Genomic DNA, 13,395 nt, shown 5'->3' on the forward strand with positions numbered 1-13,395 from the left:
AATCATAATATTGGTTGGCTATCATAATGACATTGATTTTATGGTCAAGGCTTTTAATTGTTAGCAGTATTTATTAATTAAGATATGAATTAAAAAAAATGAGATATAAAAAATATTTTGAATAAAAATATTTTTTATTATATTTATTAAATTTTTTTAAAAAAAAAGTTACAAAATTTCTTGTCTTGAACTTTTAAAATAAATTTATTTTTGTTCTTATTCGAATAGTTTATTTTGAACTTTACAGATAAGTTATGTTGATAGAGTCTTATTTTATTTATTTTAATAAATACTACCTTAATATATATTAACAAAATTTAAAATATTATTTTGTCACTCATTTACAATATATTATATTTTATATCATATTAATAAATAAATATTATTAAAAAATAATAAATGAGTGTTTAAATAATATATTTTAAATAAAAAATTCGCTTGATGGCATCCATCCCAACATATAAATCAAAGTATTATCTCGAAGCGTATTGACAAATATATTTGTGTGAGATTCATGTATTAATATATTATATTTTATTTATCTCTTATTTATTTTATTTTTAGATATTTTAATAAAATATAAACATCTTTAAAAAAAGTTAAAACTGTGTTTTCAGACACTTTTATCTCTTTCCCACTTATTATTAACAACTCCTTTGGATTATTATTATCCCTCACAGTTAACTATTGTTAGCCTCTCGCACTCGTTGTCGACTGCATCATTCATCATTACTGATCATTGCAATTGTTCTCGTGCTTTCTCCGATCATCATGATCGATCGCCGGTCCTTTCGTGTTGATGAGACCTCTTGTAAGTCATAGTCTTCTCAATCAATAATACCTTAGACGTCTTTTATCCACTGCAAATCTTTTTCATCTCAACTCATTTTTTTTCACAATCTTTGCATCCCAATTATCACCGGCCACCAAAGGAAGCAGTTGTGGCAGAGATGGTGGTTTATAACGAGGATTTGCACATGCATGAGAGATAATTTAGCCATTTCAACTTGTATGATTTACAAGCTCTCGATAAAGTACGTAATTGACTCAAAAATATATAATTTAAAAATATAATTAAAATAATAAAAAATTTAATTTACCATAAAAAACACATAGAAATACTTGACAGAAAAACGCGTTAGAAGAAGCAATTATTGAACCCGTCGTCACAATGTACTCTTAAGTTGACGTCAAGCACAAACTAGTCGATAACGCTTGTGAGATTATTGCTTCATTTCATGTCACATCGTCTAGACGCCGAAACAATGCTCGGAAGTTTCTCGGGATGGCTGACCCACCCACGTCGTCCCTTTGGAATAGCCCTTTTGATTTGTCGAACTTCAACGGATTCCAACTTGGCCAAAAAATTGCTACATATATATTCTACAGGAAACCGTCAGGTAAGTTCATCGTTTGTCTCGCCCTTTTGTTTTTCTATATAGACAGACGAATCGAAGTGGCAAAGCGAAGGAGAACTGAAAATAGTTGATTGGTTGCAGGGCTTGTCGGTATCTAGAAGAAGAAATGGCGGGGCTCTGGGTGTAAAGAATGAGTCGGCCGGCGGGGTTGGTGGTGGGGGCCTTGTGGCTGTTGGTCTTGGTGGCAAGTGCTCCGCTGTTGTTTGCGGAGGCGAGAGTTCGGCGCCACAAGTGGGAGGTGAAGTACGAGTATAAGTCTCCTGATTGCTACAAGAAACTGGTGATCGCCATCAACGGGAAGACGCCGGGGCCGACCATCTTGGCTAAGCAGAACGACACCGTCGTCGTCGAGGTCAAGAATGGCCTGTTAACTGAGAATCTCGCGATCCACTGGCATGGAATCCGACAGGTAAGTTAAGCGTCCAGCCGCCCGCCGTGAGCATTGTTGTACTCAAGGTCACACTATATGCACACGGGGTGGATATGAGGGGAGGGGCTAGCTTAACTTCCGCCGGCTAAATAAGATGGATGGTCACACAACTTTACATTAGTATACAAAAAAATTATTAAATTTTAATTTAATATATAATTACATAATTACTATCAATTGCAGTTAAAAAATACTAACAGCAAGTTTTAACAATAATTGACAATAATTATAAAATTATATACTAAATTAATTTTAAATGATCTTTTATTTATAAATTAAAGTTTAGTAATTTTTTTTTATCATAATACAAAATTTAATGAAATTTATACTATTTAGCCATTTAATTCTCAAACAACAAACTTGAAATTCTAATAACAAGACATCCTAACAAGATCTACTTGTCTAGAAATTTATGTAAGAGAGGTTAAAATTTTTTTTTGAAATATAAAATTGTATATCACAAATTTTGGGATGGACTGTAATTTTTTTGAATTAATTAATTTTAATTATAGGTTGTTTTGGACTTTAATCCAGGACAACTCACGTGTAGATTCGCCAGTAGCATTGGAGAGTGACCGACTGTCCCTAGCGCCCTATTGGGGTTTTGTTTTTGTTTTTTTTTTTTGGGTTGATGTATACCTAATTATAAATGGTTGATTGCAACTATTTGCAGATTGGGACACCTTGGTTTGATGGCACAGAAGGGGTGACTCAGTGTCCTATTTTGCCTGGAGAAACCTTCATCTACAAATTTGTAGTGGATAGGGTAAGCGTCATGTCCTTAAGCCTCTGCTGCAAGCTAACCGCCCTATATATCTACTGCTAGCTAGCTTGTCTTCCAGTGCTATTCTCACTACTAATCAACACTCTTAACATCAATCCACAGCCTGGAACATATCTGTACCATGCACATTACGGCATGCAAAGGGAAGCTGGCCTCTATGGATCCATCCGTGTGTCACTTCCCGATGGCGTTTCAGAGCCCTTTTCGTATGACTATGACAAAAGCATCATCCTCAATGACTGGTACCACAAGAGCACATATGAGCAAGCCACTGGCCTCTCTTCCATACCCTTCGGCTGGGTCGGAGAGCCTCAGGTTCATGACTACCCCCTCTGCCTCATCTTTACTTTCTTACTGATCTGAACTAATTCTTTTCCGTGATAATCTACAGTCATTGCTGATACAAGGGAAAGGAAGATTCAATTGCTCCTCTCCTGGAATGGAGGCCACTATCTGTAATGCCACAAACCCTGAATGTTCTCCCTATGCTATCACAGTAATTCCAGACAAAACGTATCGACTCAGGATTGGAAGCTTGACTGCTTTATCGGCCCTCAGCTTCGAAATAGAGGTGATTTAGTTAACTAATTAGCGTGACACATGAATCATCTGTAGGTGATTGCTAATGTTGTTGCAATGCTCAACAGGGTCATAACATGACAGTGGTTGAAGCAGATGGGCAATATGTTGAGCCATTTGTGGTGCAAAATCTATTCATATATTCAGGGGAGACTTACTCTGTGCTAATAAAGGCTGATCAAGACCCTAGAAGAAACTACTGGGCTAGCACAAAAGTGGTTAGCAGGAACAAAACAACTCCAAATGGTTTAGCCATTCTCAATTACTATCCCAACCATCCCAGGAGATCTCCCCCCACCTCTCCACCACCCGGCCCTGCTTGGGACGATGTCCCGCCGAGGCTGGCACAGAGTCTCGCGATCAAGGCCCGACAAGGCCACATTTCCCCCCCTCCCGGGACCTCGGACAGAGTCATTGTCATGCTCAACACACAAAATCTGATCAATGGCTACACCCACTGGTCTGTCAACAATGTGTCCTTTCACCTGCCCAGTACCCCCTACCTAATTGCGCTTAAGCAGAATTTAACCGATGCTTTCGACCAAACCCCTCCCCCGAATGGCTATGATTTCCTCAACTATGACATTAAAAATGCCCCCAACAACTCGAATGCCATTGCCAGCAACGCCATCTACAGGCTGCAGTTCAACTCAACTGTGGACATAGTACTCCAAAATGCCGAGTCTATGACCAAAAACAAGAGCGAGACACATCCTTGGCATCTCCACGGACACGATTTCTGGGTGATGGGATATGGAAAAGGCAAGTTCGACATGTACAAGGATCCATTGAAGTACAATTTGGTTAATCCAATCATGAAAAACACTGTGCCTGTGCATCCTTATGGCTGGACAGCCCTGCGGTTTCGAGCCGACAATCCGGGCGTCTGGGCATTCCATTGCCACATAGAGTCCCACTTCTATATGGGGATGGGGGTGGTGTTTGAAGAAGGGATAGAGAGGGTGGGTGAACTGCCAGAATCCATTATGGGTTGTGGTGAAAGCAAACGGCCCCCATAACCTGAAAATACTTAAAAATCCAATATTTAGTATGCAGGAATTAAATTTAAAAATCCAATATTTAGGTCTTATTCTAACACCTAAAAATTAAGATTTGACCACTCTTATAATTGTGACTTGAAATTCAAATTCAAGTGCAAAACTAAATATTGAATTTTGAGTGTATCATCCCAACTATATACGTAGTTTACCTAAATATTGAATTTTCAATTTTTTTTCAAACTTATATATCATTTTTTAGCTTGTGAATATACATATTCTCTGTGTGAAAAACATTATTATTTGTAGACTTTGAGAGATCTGTTGTACTATGTTCTTGTGGAATTAAGTAAAGAACTGTTCTTGCAATGGCTGTTTGATAAATTTTAACTTGCATCAGTCCAGTCCAGTCCGGAGAGTTGCAGCTTAGGATTTTAACAAGGCTGAAAGCCCAATGAGTTGGGCGGACTATGGGCTTTTTGTTAGAGACCGACCCAGCCCAACTAACAACTTTCTTTTCAATTTTGTTTAAAACTTAACTTGCTCCTTTGTATATTATTATAAAAAAATAAAAAATAAAATAAAACTCGTTGATTTGAACTTAGAAAATATTTTTTATAGAAAAATGTAAAATAAAATTCCAATAAATCTTATCATAGCTATATTTATATTTATTCCATACATACAGATTAACTTAGAAAGGAATTTTTTATAAAACACTAAAAAATTAAATTCCAAAAATAATATCATGTGTATATTTTTTTATTTCAAAATTAAACTTAACTTAGAAAAAAATATGAAAAAAAATCCAAGATAAAGGAATTTTTGATAAAAATATAAAGATAAATATAGATTTATGATATCTGTTATTAAAATTTTATTTTTATATATTTCTTAGGGAAATATTTGATATAATCCACTTTGGATGGATTATGATTAAAAATATTTATATACCTTGAGTAATAAATTGTTTACGTTGCATTATCATTTAATAAAATTTTAATTTAATTTAATTTTTAAATACAAAAGAGGCTTACATTGTTCTAAGAATAATGATAATTTTCCGCCCCCCTCCATCCCCCGACTACATTTTTATCCTCTCTCCCTAATTTTTTTTTTTTTTTTTGGGGGGGGGGGGGGGACACCTAATTGCTACCTAGAGAGGGAGTAAAAATGATAATTTTCCAACCTCTCCAACTTCAACGAATCATCAAACGTGGGAACCGTTTCCTCTGAACTTAGATAGGGAGCAAAGAGGATCATTTTACAACCACTCCAACTATATAAGATATAACCGAATTCAATAACCATGTGCAAGGCTGAGGGTGGTTCTTCTTTCCAAGTCCTCCTCATGGGGCCAACTTTCAAAGATACCTCATTTCCATGTAGTTGCACCCATACGTAAGGCCAGGCCCCTAATAATCAAATGCAACTTTTCGTAAATCATTACTCAATTCACACTAACCCCCTCCTGACCCATTCAAATTGTTTGACTATGTTATCAAAACAAAACAAGTCTAGCTTGCATCATAACCCAATCAAAAAATTCTTATTTTGAAAAGTCAAAATTGTTTTTTTATTTTAATAAAATATAAACATCTTTAAAAAAGTCAAAACTGTGTTTCCAGACACTTTTATCTCTTTCCCACTTATTATTAACTCCTCCATTGGATTATTATATTATATATATTTGGGGTTTAGATTCCAACTTAATTTGATTTTGTGTTGATTTATTTGAGTTTAGTATTAAAAAAAATATATAAATTTATTAATTGTAACTTAGAATTGGGACCATTGATGTAGTCCGCATTAACAAAAGAACATGTTTAGGTCCAAAGAAAGGAAAAAATTTGGTCAAACATATATCGTATTTATTTTTATGTTTATTTGGTGTGATTATTCAAATTTTTTATTATTTCGATTATATTTTTAAATTATGTATTTTTGAATTAATTGCTTATTTTATCATAATTAAGTTAGAGCATGTAACACACGCACGCTAAAATATTGAAATTATCACGCACAGTCAACTGTCGTTAGTCCTTCGCAGTTGTTGTCAACTGCATTATTTGTCATTTTCGATCATTGCGACTGTTCTCGTGTCTTCTTCGATCATCATGATCGATAGTTAATCTTTTCGTGTCGGTGAGACCTCTTGTTTTGTCTTCGCCAGTCATAGTCTTCTCAGTCGGTAATGTCTCCAACTATCTGCCTTTTTCTTTAGTCACAACAACTAGTTGTCTGCTCGATTCCTCTACACCCTCTACCACCGTTGACCTTTTTTTACCTGTTGCAAACCCCCTTCAACCTAACCCATATATCTTTTTCTTCATCTTTTACATCTCAATTGTCATCGGCCACCAAAAGAAGATATTGTGGCCGAGATAGTAGTCCACAATAAGGGTTTGCATGCTCGTGAGGAATAATTTAGGCATTTCAACTTGCATATGTTGCATGCTCCAGATAAAATATGCAATTGACTCGAAAATATATGATCTAGAGATATGATCAAAATTACTTAAAGTTTGACTGAGTATACAAAAAAACATAAAAATACATGACATAAATAAGTGTTTGGCAAATAAACTTAAGAGAAACACGTTAGAAGAATCAATTATTGAACTGTTCATCGCAATGTGGTCTTGGGATGACTATTTTTGAGCAGTCCCTGGTACTTGTACCCTTAATTTTGTCAAGAGAGATAAATCATAGGTTGGATTTTTGACCCTTGTATAGAACGAGAATCAAACTCACAATCCACTAGATTGACATATTACTTATCCGTCTGCTCAACTTATGTTGCGGCTCATCACAATGTGGTCTTAAGTTGACGTCAAGCCCAAACTAGTTGATGATGTACATGAAGTTATTGCTTCATTTCATGTCACATCGTCACATATTATATTTGGTTCTCTTGTTGTTACGTTATCATTAATGAGTCGAGATTTGTTGTCCCGGTTGCTTATCTCCTTTTTTGTCTATTCAATGAAAATCAGTCACATCATCCACTATCAAATACTAATTTTTTTTAAAAAAAATTATAAAATCAAACAAAAAAATTATAAAATTAAATAATAATATATATAATCAACATATATGTCATTTATAATTTTTTTTATTTGATTTTATATTTTTTTTTAAAATTACTATTTGACACTAGAGTGATGTGGCTGATGATGCGGCTGATTTTCATTTGGTGAAGATAAAAAGAGACAGCCAACTGAGAGGGTAGATCTCGGCTCACAGTTAGGATGCCGAAACAGTGCTCGGAAGTTTTTCGGGATGGCTGACCCACCCAAGTCGTCCCTTTGGAATAGACCTTTTAATTTGTTCGAACGTTGATGGGTTCCAACCTGCCAAATATTTGATGAATTTCCTACAGGAAACCGCCAGGTAAGTTCATCGTTTGATTCACCCTTTTTGTTTTTCTATATATATAGACAGACGAATCGAAGTGGCAAAGCGAAAGAGAACTGAAAATATATAGTTGATTGGTTGCCGGGCTGGTCAGTATCTAGAAGAAGAAATGGCGGGGCTCTCGGTGTGCAGAATGAGTCGGCCGGCGGGGTTGGTGGTGGGGGCCTTGTGGCTGTTTGTCTTGGTGGCGAGTGCTCCGCTGTTGTTTGCGGAGGCGAGAGTTCGGCGCTACAAGTGGGAGGTGAAGTACGAGTACAAGTCTCCTGATTGCTACAAGAAACTGGTGATCACCATCAACGGGAAGACGCCGGGGCCGACCATCTTGGCTCAGCAGAACGACACCGTCGTCGTCGAGGTCAAGAACGGCCTGTTAACCGAGAATCTCGCGATCCACTGGCATGGAATCCGACAGGTAAGTTAAGCTTCTAGCCGCCCGCCGTGAGCATTGTTGTATTCAAGATCACACTGTATGCACACGGGGTGGATGAGCGGAGGAGCTAGCTTTACTTCCATCGGCTAAATAAGATGAATTGTTAGGGAATTTTATGCTAATATATAAAAAGATTACTAAATTCTAATTTAGTATATAATTCTATAATTATTGTTAATTATCGTTAAAAAATACTAACGACATGTATTAACAGCAATCGACGATAATTATAAAATTGTATACTAAATTTATTTTAAGTGATCTTTTAGTTAAAAATTGAATTTTAGTAATCTTTTTGTGCTATAATTAATATAAAATTTAATGACCATTTATACCATTTAACCATTTAATTCTCACAATACAAACTTGTAACTCTAATAACAAGACATCCTAACAAGATCTACTTGTAACTTAGCAGCATTGAGGAAGTGACCGACCGTCCCTAGAGAGGCTTTGTTTTTGTTTTTTTGGGTTGATTTACACCTACTTATATACGGTTGATTGCAACTATTTGCAGATTGGGACACCTTGGTTTGATGGCATGGAAGGGGTGACTCAGTGTCCTATTTTGCCGGGAGACACCTTCATTTACAAATTTGTAGTGGATAGAGTAAGTTCCATGTGCTTAAGCCTCTACTGCAAGCCAAGCACTCTATATCTACAGCTAGCTAGTTAGCTTGTCTTCCAGTGCTATTCTCACTACTAATCAACACTCTTAACATCAATCCACAGCCTGGAACATATCTGTACCATGCACATTACGGCATGCAAAGGGAAGCCGGCCTCTATGGATCCATCCGGGTGTCACTTCCTGACGGCTTCTCAGAGCCCTTTTCGTATGACTACGACAGAAGCATCATCCTCAATGACTGGTACCACAAGAGCACATATGAGCAAGCCACTGGCCTCTCTTCCATACCCTTCGGCTGGGTCGGGGAGCCTCAGGTTCACGACTATCCCCTCTGTCTCTTCTCTACTTTCTTACCGATCTGAACTAATTCTTTTCCATGATAATCTACAGTCATTGCTGATACAAGGGAAAGGAAGATTCAATTGCTCATCTCCTGAAATGGAGGCCAGTACCTGTAATGTCACAAACCCTGAATGCTTTCCCTATGCTATCACAGTAATTCCAGGCAAAACGTATCGACTCAGGATTGGAAGCTTGACTACTTTATCGGCCCTCAGCTTCGAAATAGAGGTGATTTAGTTAACTAATTAGCATGACACATGAACCATATGTAGGTGATTGCTAATGTTGTTGCAATGCTCAACAGGGTCATAACATGACAGTGGTTGAAGCAGATGGGCGATATGTTGAGCCATTTGTGGTGCAAAATCTATTCATATATTCAGGGGAGACTTACTCTGTGCTAATAAAGGCTGATCAAGACCCTAAAAGAAACTACTGGGCTAGCACAAAAGTGGTTAGCAGGAACAACACAACTCCAAATGGTTTAGCCATTCTCAATTACTATCCCAACCATCCCAGGAGATCTCCCTCAACCTCTCCACCACCCGGCCCTGCTTGGGATGATGTCCCGCCGAGGCTGGCACAGAGTCGCGCGATCAAGGCCCGACAAGGCCACATTTCCCCCCCTCCCCGGGCCTCGGACAGAATCATTGTCATGCTGAACACACAAAATCTGATCAATGGCTACACCCACTGGTCTGTCAACAATGTGTCCTTTCACCTGCCCAGTACCCCCTACCTAATTGCGCTTAAGCAGAATTTAACCGATGCTTTCGACCAAACCCCTCCCCCGAATGGCTATGATTTCCTCAACTATGACATTTACAATCCCCCCAAGAACTCGAATGCCACTGCCAGCAACGCCATCTACAGGCTGCAGTTTAACTCAACTGTGGACATAGTACTCCAAAATGCCAACTCTATGACCAAAAACAATAGCGAGACACATCCTTGGCATCTCCACGGACACGATTTCTGGGTGATGGGATATGGAGAAGGCAAGTTCGACATGTACAAGGATCCATTGAAGTACAATTTGGTTAATCCAATCATGAAAAACACTGTGCCTGTGCATCATTATGGCTGGACAGCCCTGCGATTTCGAGCCGACAATCCGGGCGTCTGGGCATTCCATTGCCACATAGAGTCCCACTTCTATATGGGGATGGGGGTGGTGTTTGAAGAAGGGATAGAGAGGGTGGGTGAACTGCCAGAATCCATTATGGGTTGTGGTGAAAGCAAACGGCCCCCATAACCTGAAAATACTTAAAAATCCATTATTTAGTATGCAGAGTTAAATTTAAATTTCAAGTCACAATTATAAGAGTAGTCAAATCTTAATTTTTAGATGTTAGAATAATATTTAAAAATTAAGATTTGACTATTCTTATAATTGTGACTTAAAATTCAAATTTAACTGCAAGACTAAATATTGAATTTTGAGTGTGTCATCCCAAAAAGATACCTAGTTTACCTAAATTTTTTTCAAACTGTACATCGTTTTTTAGCTAGTGAATATCCTATTCTCTGTATGAAAAACATATTTATTTCTTGTGGAATTAAGTAAAGAACTGTTCTTGCAATAGCTGTTTGATAAATTTTAACCTGCATCAGTCCAGTCCAGAGAGTAGCAGCTTAGGATTTTAACAAGGCTGAAAGCCCAGTGAGTTGGGCAGACCATGGGCTTTTTGTTAGAGACCGGCCCAGCTTAACTAACAACTTTCTTTTCAATTTTGTTTAAAAACTTAACTTGCTCCTTTGTATACTATTATAAATAAAAATAAAAATAAAATAAACTCGTTGATTTGAACTTAGAAAATATTTTTTATAGAAAAATGTAAAATAAAATTCCCATAAATCTTATCCTAGCTATATTTATATTTATTCCATACATACAGATTAACTTAGAAAGGAATTTTTTATAAAACTCTAAAAAACTAAATTCCAAAAATAATATCATGTGTATAATTTTTTATTTCAAAATTAAACTTAACTTAGAAAAAAATATGAAAAAAATAAATTCCAAGATAAAGGAATTTTGATAAAAATATAAAGATAAATAATTTATGATATCTGTTATTAAAATGTTATTTTTATATATTTCTTATGGAAATATTTGATATAATCCACTTTGGATGGATTATGATTAAAAATATTTATATACCTTGAGTAATAAATTGTTTACATTGCATTATCATTTAATAAAATTTTAATTTAATTTAATTTTTATATACAAAAGAGGCTTACATTGTTCTAAGAATAATGTTATTGATGATGTAGAAATATTATCGATAAATTTGTCAGTGACTTAGACCAATGGGGGCAAAGTCTCTCCGACATCCACGAAGTGGGGTTCCGGCCGATGTTGATCTTGGGTTATTTAAAAAGTACGATTTTTTATGATATATAAAGACATTATTTCCTACCCAAAAAGCACTTGATTTTCTTCATAAATTAATGTTTCGAATGTCACTTGTTACAATCTGCTTGGTTTCATCACAATCTTTCATTTTGGGGATCATTTGGTTAAGTGCAGTGGCCTCTCCAACAAGAACACAAAGACAATATTTATATAATAAAGTTTTATTTAGATGCCACTGGATAGCAAACTGACCCAGCGATAACTGGACTTGACCATATGAATGGCCTACACGACACACAACTTTATTTATACTCCTCCCGGAGAGACACCCATCACTGTTGTCTGCTCTTGATCACTTGCTGAGACTTCCCTTGCCAGCCTCACACTTGCATTGGCATCGGCACTTGGGCTTGTAGCTACATGGATCCATATGTATAAAAATCGGAGATAACAGAAGATTAATTAAGCCAAACTTGAGAAAAGAACAATTGGTTAATCACAGATATGGTGGAGTATATATGGGACTTACCCCAAGGCCTTGCCCGCGGCAGCTAGCTCGTCCCTAACCTGCTTCAGGTCTCTCCCGAAGGACTGAGGGGGGGCAACAGAAGAGATGTTGAGATTCTAAGCAAATTGTGTGTGTTGATGTGATTATAACAAGATCAAGCTAATTAAATTGGTAGATTCCTTAATTACCTGCAACCTGATCGTTTTCCGAAGCCATGTTTGTTGACGGCCAAGTTCATGCAAGATGAAGACGCACTTGTTAATTAGTTGTCAATTAGAGTCAGAAGTGGAAGATTTGGGGATTTTTCCTTTTCAAATAAACCATCAAGTAGCAGAAGAACTGAGAGAAAGAGAGAGAGAGAGAGAGAGAGAGAGAACCAGGCAATCCTTGCGAGTTCACGGTTCTCGGGATCTTTGAGGAATTCCTTGATTATATCCTGCAAGGTGCAATCAGAGGTCAGAAACATATGACACACACACACACAAAATTGGGGGTTTGTGGGGGGAGCCCTTCACCTCTCTGTTAGCCGCTTCAGTATTGGCGGCAACTGCAGCATCAGCATCGATTATAGTGACACTACAGATGGAAATTAAACAAGAAGGGTTAACTCATAAAAATATAAATAATTAAAATACTGAAACCCTTTCTTTACTCTTGATCTTTCCTTGAAAAACACAAGGGATCTATACCCCTTTCCCTTAGCAGCTGACGATCCACCTTTGTCTCCCTTGGGCATGGCAGCCACCGACTTGTTCTTCTCAGCCTCTGACATGATTGAAAAGCTGTGTGAGAGAGAAGGAAGAACTGGGAGGGCATATATAGAGCAGATTGTTTTGATAGGTGGCAGCTTCACCTCATGCATGCATGTAATAAATATGTAACTCCCTTCTGCTACCTTCCATCTCCTTCTCCACCAGCTGATAAACAAGAACACAGCTTTCATCGATTGCTTTTAAGCTGCATTGCCACATGCCGCCTTTGCATTCGAGTTTCAACCCAGTGTCAATCCCTACAAGTGATTTGAATCATTTATATATTTTGGGGTTTTGCTAACAAACCCCACTGGCGACTGGATGAATTAAAAGCAGTGAGAGATGAATACAGCAAACCGGTGATAGATCCGGCGATGAATTGAATGCTAGAACCACAACCGCCCTTTCTACTACTGTTGAGGCTTTCCATTTACTCCTGTTTACTTGAATCATCGTATCAATTCTCTTCCTAATGAATCCAAATGCAATTACAATTACAACATTTTCTCAACTAATTAACCTGCACCCGTCGAGTACCTTTTTCTTCTTTTTCGCCCTGACGTTTATCCTTTTTCCCGAGTTTTTCTCTAATATTATTGTTTCATATGAACAGTTTGATTTATTTGATTCTAACCCTATAGTAAGCGTGGAGGAAACTATTCCCCGTTTTGTTTTTTTGTTCGTTTTTGCTAAGGAAATACATTGAAAATAATTATCTAAACGGACATTGAAGCACATATATAT

At 37.0% G+C, this 13,395-nt stretch overlaps 2 protein-coding genes across 2 annotated transcripts; both read left to right on the forward strand.

The window, feature by feature from the left end:
* Positions 1-1,434: 1,434 nt before the first annotated feature.
* On the forward strand, positions 1,435-4,590 carry LOC127800214 (L-ascorbate oxidase-like). Its single transcript, XM_052334696.1, has 5 exons — positions 1,435-1,827; positions 2,522-2,614; positions 2,735-2,947; positions 3,024-3,203; positions 3,280-4,590. Exons 1-5 carry the CDS (start codon positions 1,549-1,551, stop codon positions 4,228-4,230), a joined length of 1,716 nt encoding a protein of 571 aa, XP_052190656.1. The 5' UTR covers positions 1,435-1,548; the 3' UTR covers positions 4,231-4,590.
* A 3,035-nt stretch (positions 4,591-7,625) lies between these two features.
* Positions 7,626-10,358, forward strand: LOC127800212 (L-ascorbate oxidase-like). The gene is made up of 5 exons (XM_052334694.1): positions 7,626-8,038; positions 8,574-8,666; positions 8,789-9,001; positions 9,078-9,257; positions 9,334-10,358. Exons 1-5 carry the CDS (start codon positions 7,736-7,738, stop codon positions 10,282-10,284), a joined length of 1,740 nt encoding a protein of 579 aa, XP_052190654.1. The 5' UTR covers positions 7,626-7,735; the 3' UTR covers positions 10,285-10,358.
* The last annotated feature ends 3,037 nt before the right edge of the window (positions 10,359-13,395 follow it).

This window comes from Diospyros lotus, chromosome 4, assembly GCF_014633365.1.
Source record: "Diospyros lotus cultivar Yz01 chromosome 4, ASM1463336v1, whole genome shotgun sequence".
Lineage (NCBI taxonomy): Eukaryota > Viridiplantae > Streptophyta > Magnoliopsida > Ericales > Ebenaceae > Diospyros > Diospyros lotus.

Coding starts and splice junctions, on each gene's coding strand:
- LOC127800212 (XM_052334694.1), top strand. CDS start 7,736: ATGGCGGGGCTCTCGGTGTGCAGAATGAGTCGGCCGGCGGGGTTGGTG. Junction 8,039..8,573: donor ACTGGCATGGAATCCGACAG/GTAAGTTAAGCT, acceptor AACTATTTGCAG/ATTGGGACACCTTGGTTTGA. Junction 9,002..9,077: donor GCTGGGTCGGGGAGCCTCAG/GTTCACGACTAT, acceptor GATAATCTACAG/TCATTGCTGATACAAGGGAA.
- LOC127800214 (XM_052334696.1), top strand. CDS start 1,549: ATGAGTCGGCCGGCGGGGTTGGTGGTGGGGGCCTTGTGGCTGTTGGTC. Junction 2,948..3,023: donor GCTGGGTCGGAGAGCCTCAG/GTTCATGACTAC, acceptor GATAATCTACAG/TCATTGCTGATACAAGGGAA. Junction 3,204..3,279: donor CCCTCAGCTTCGAAATAGAG/GTGATTTAGTTA, acceptor AATGCTCAACAG/GGTCATAACATGACAGTGGT.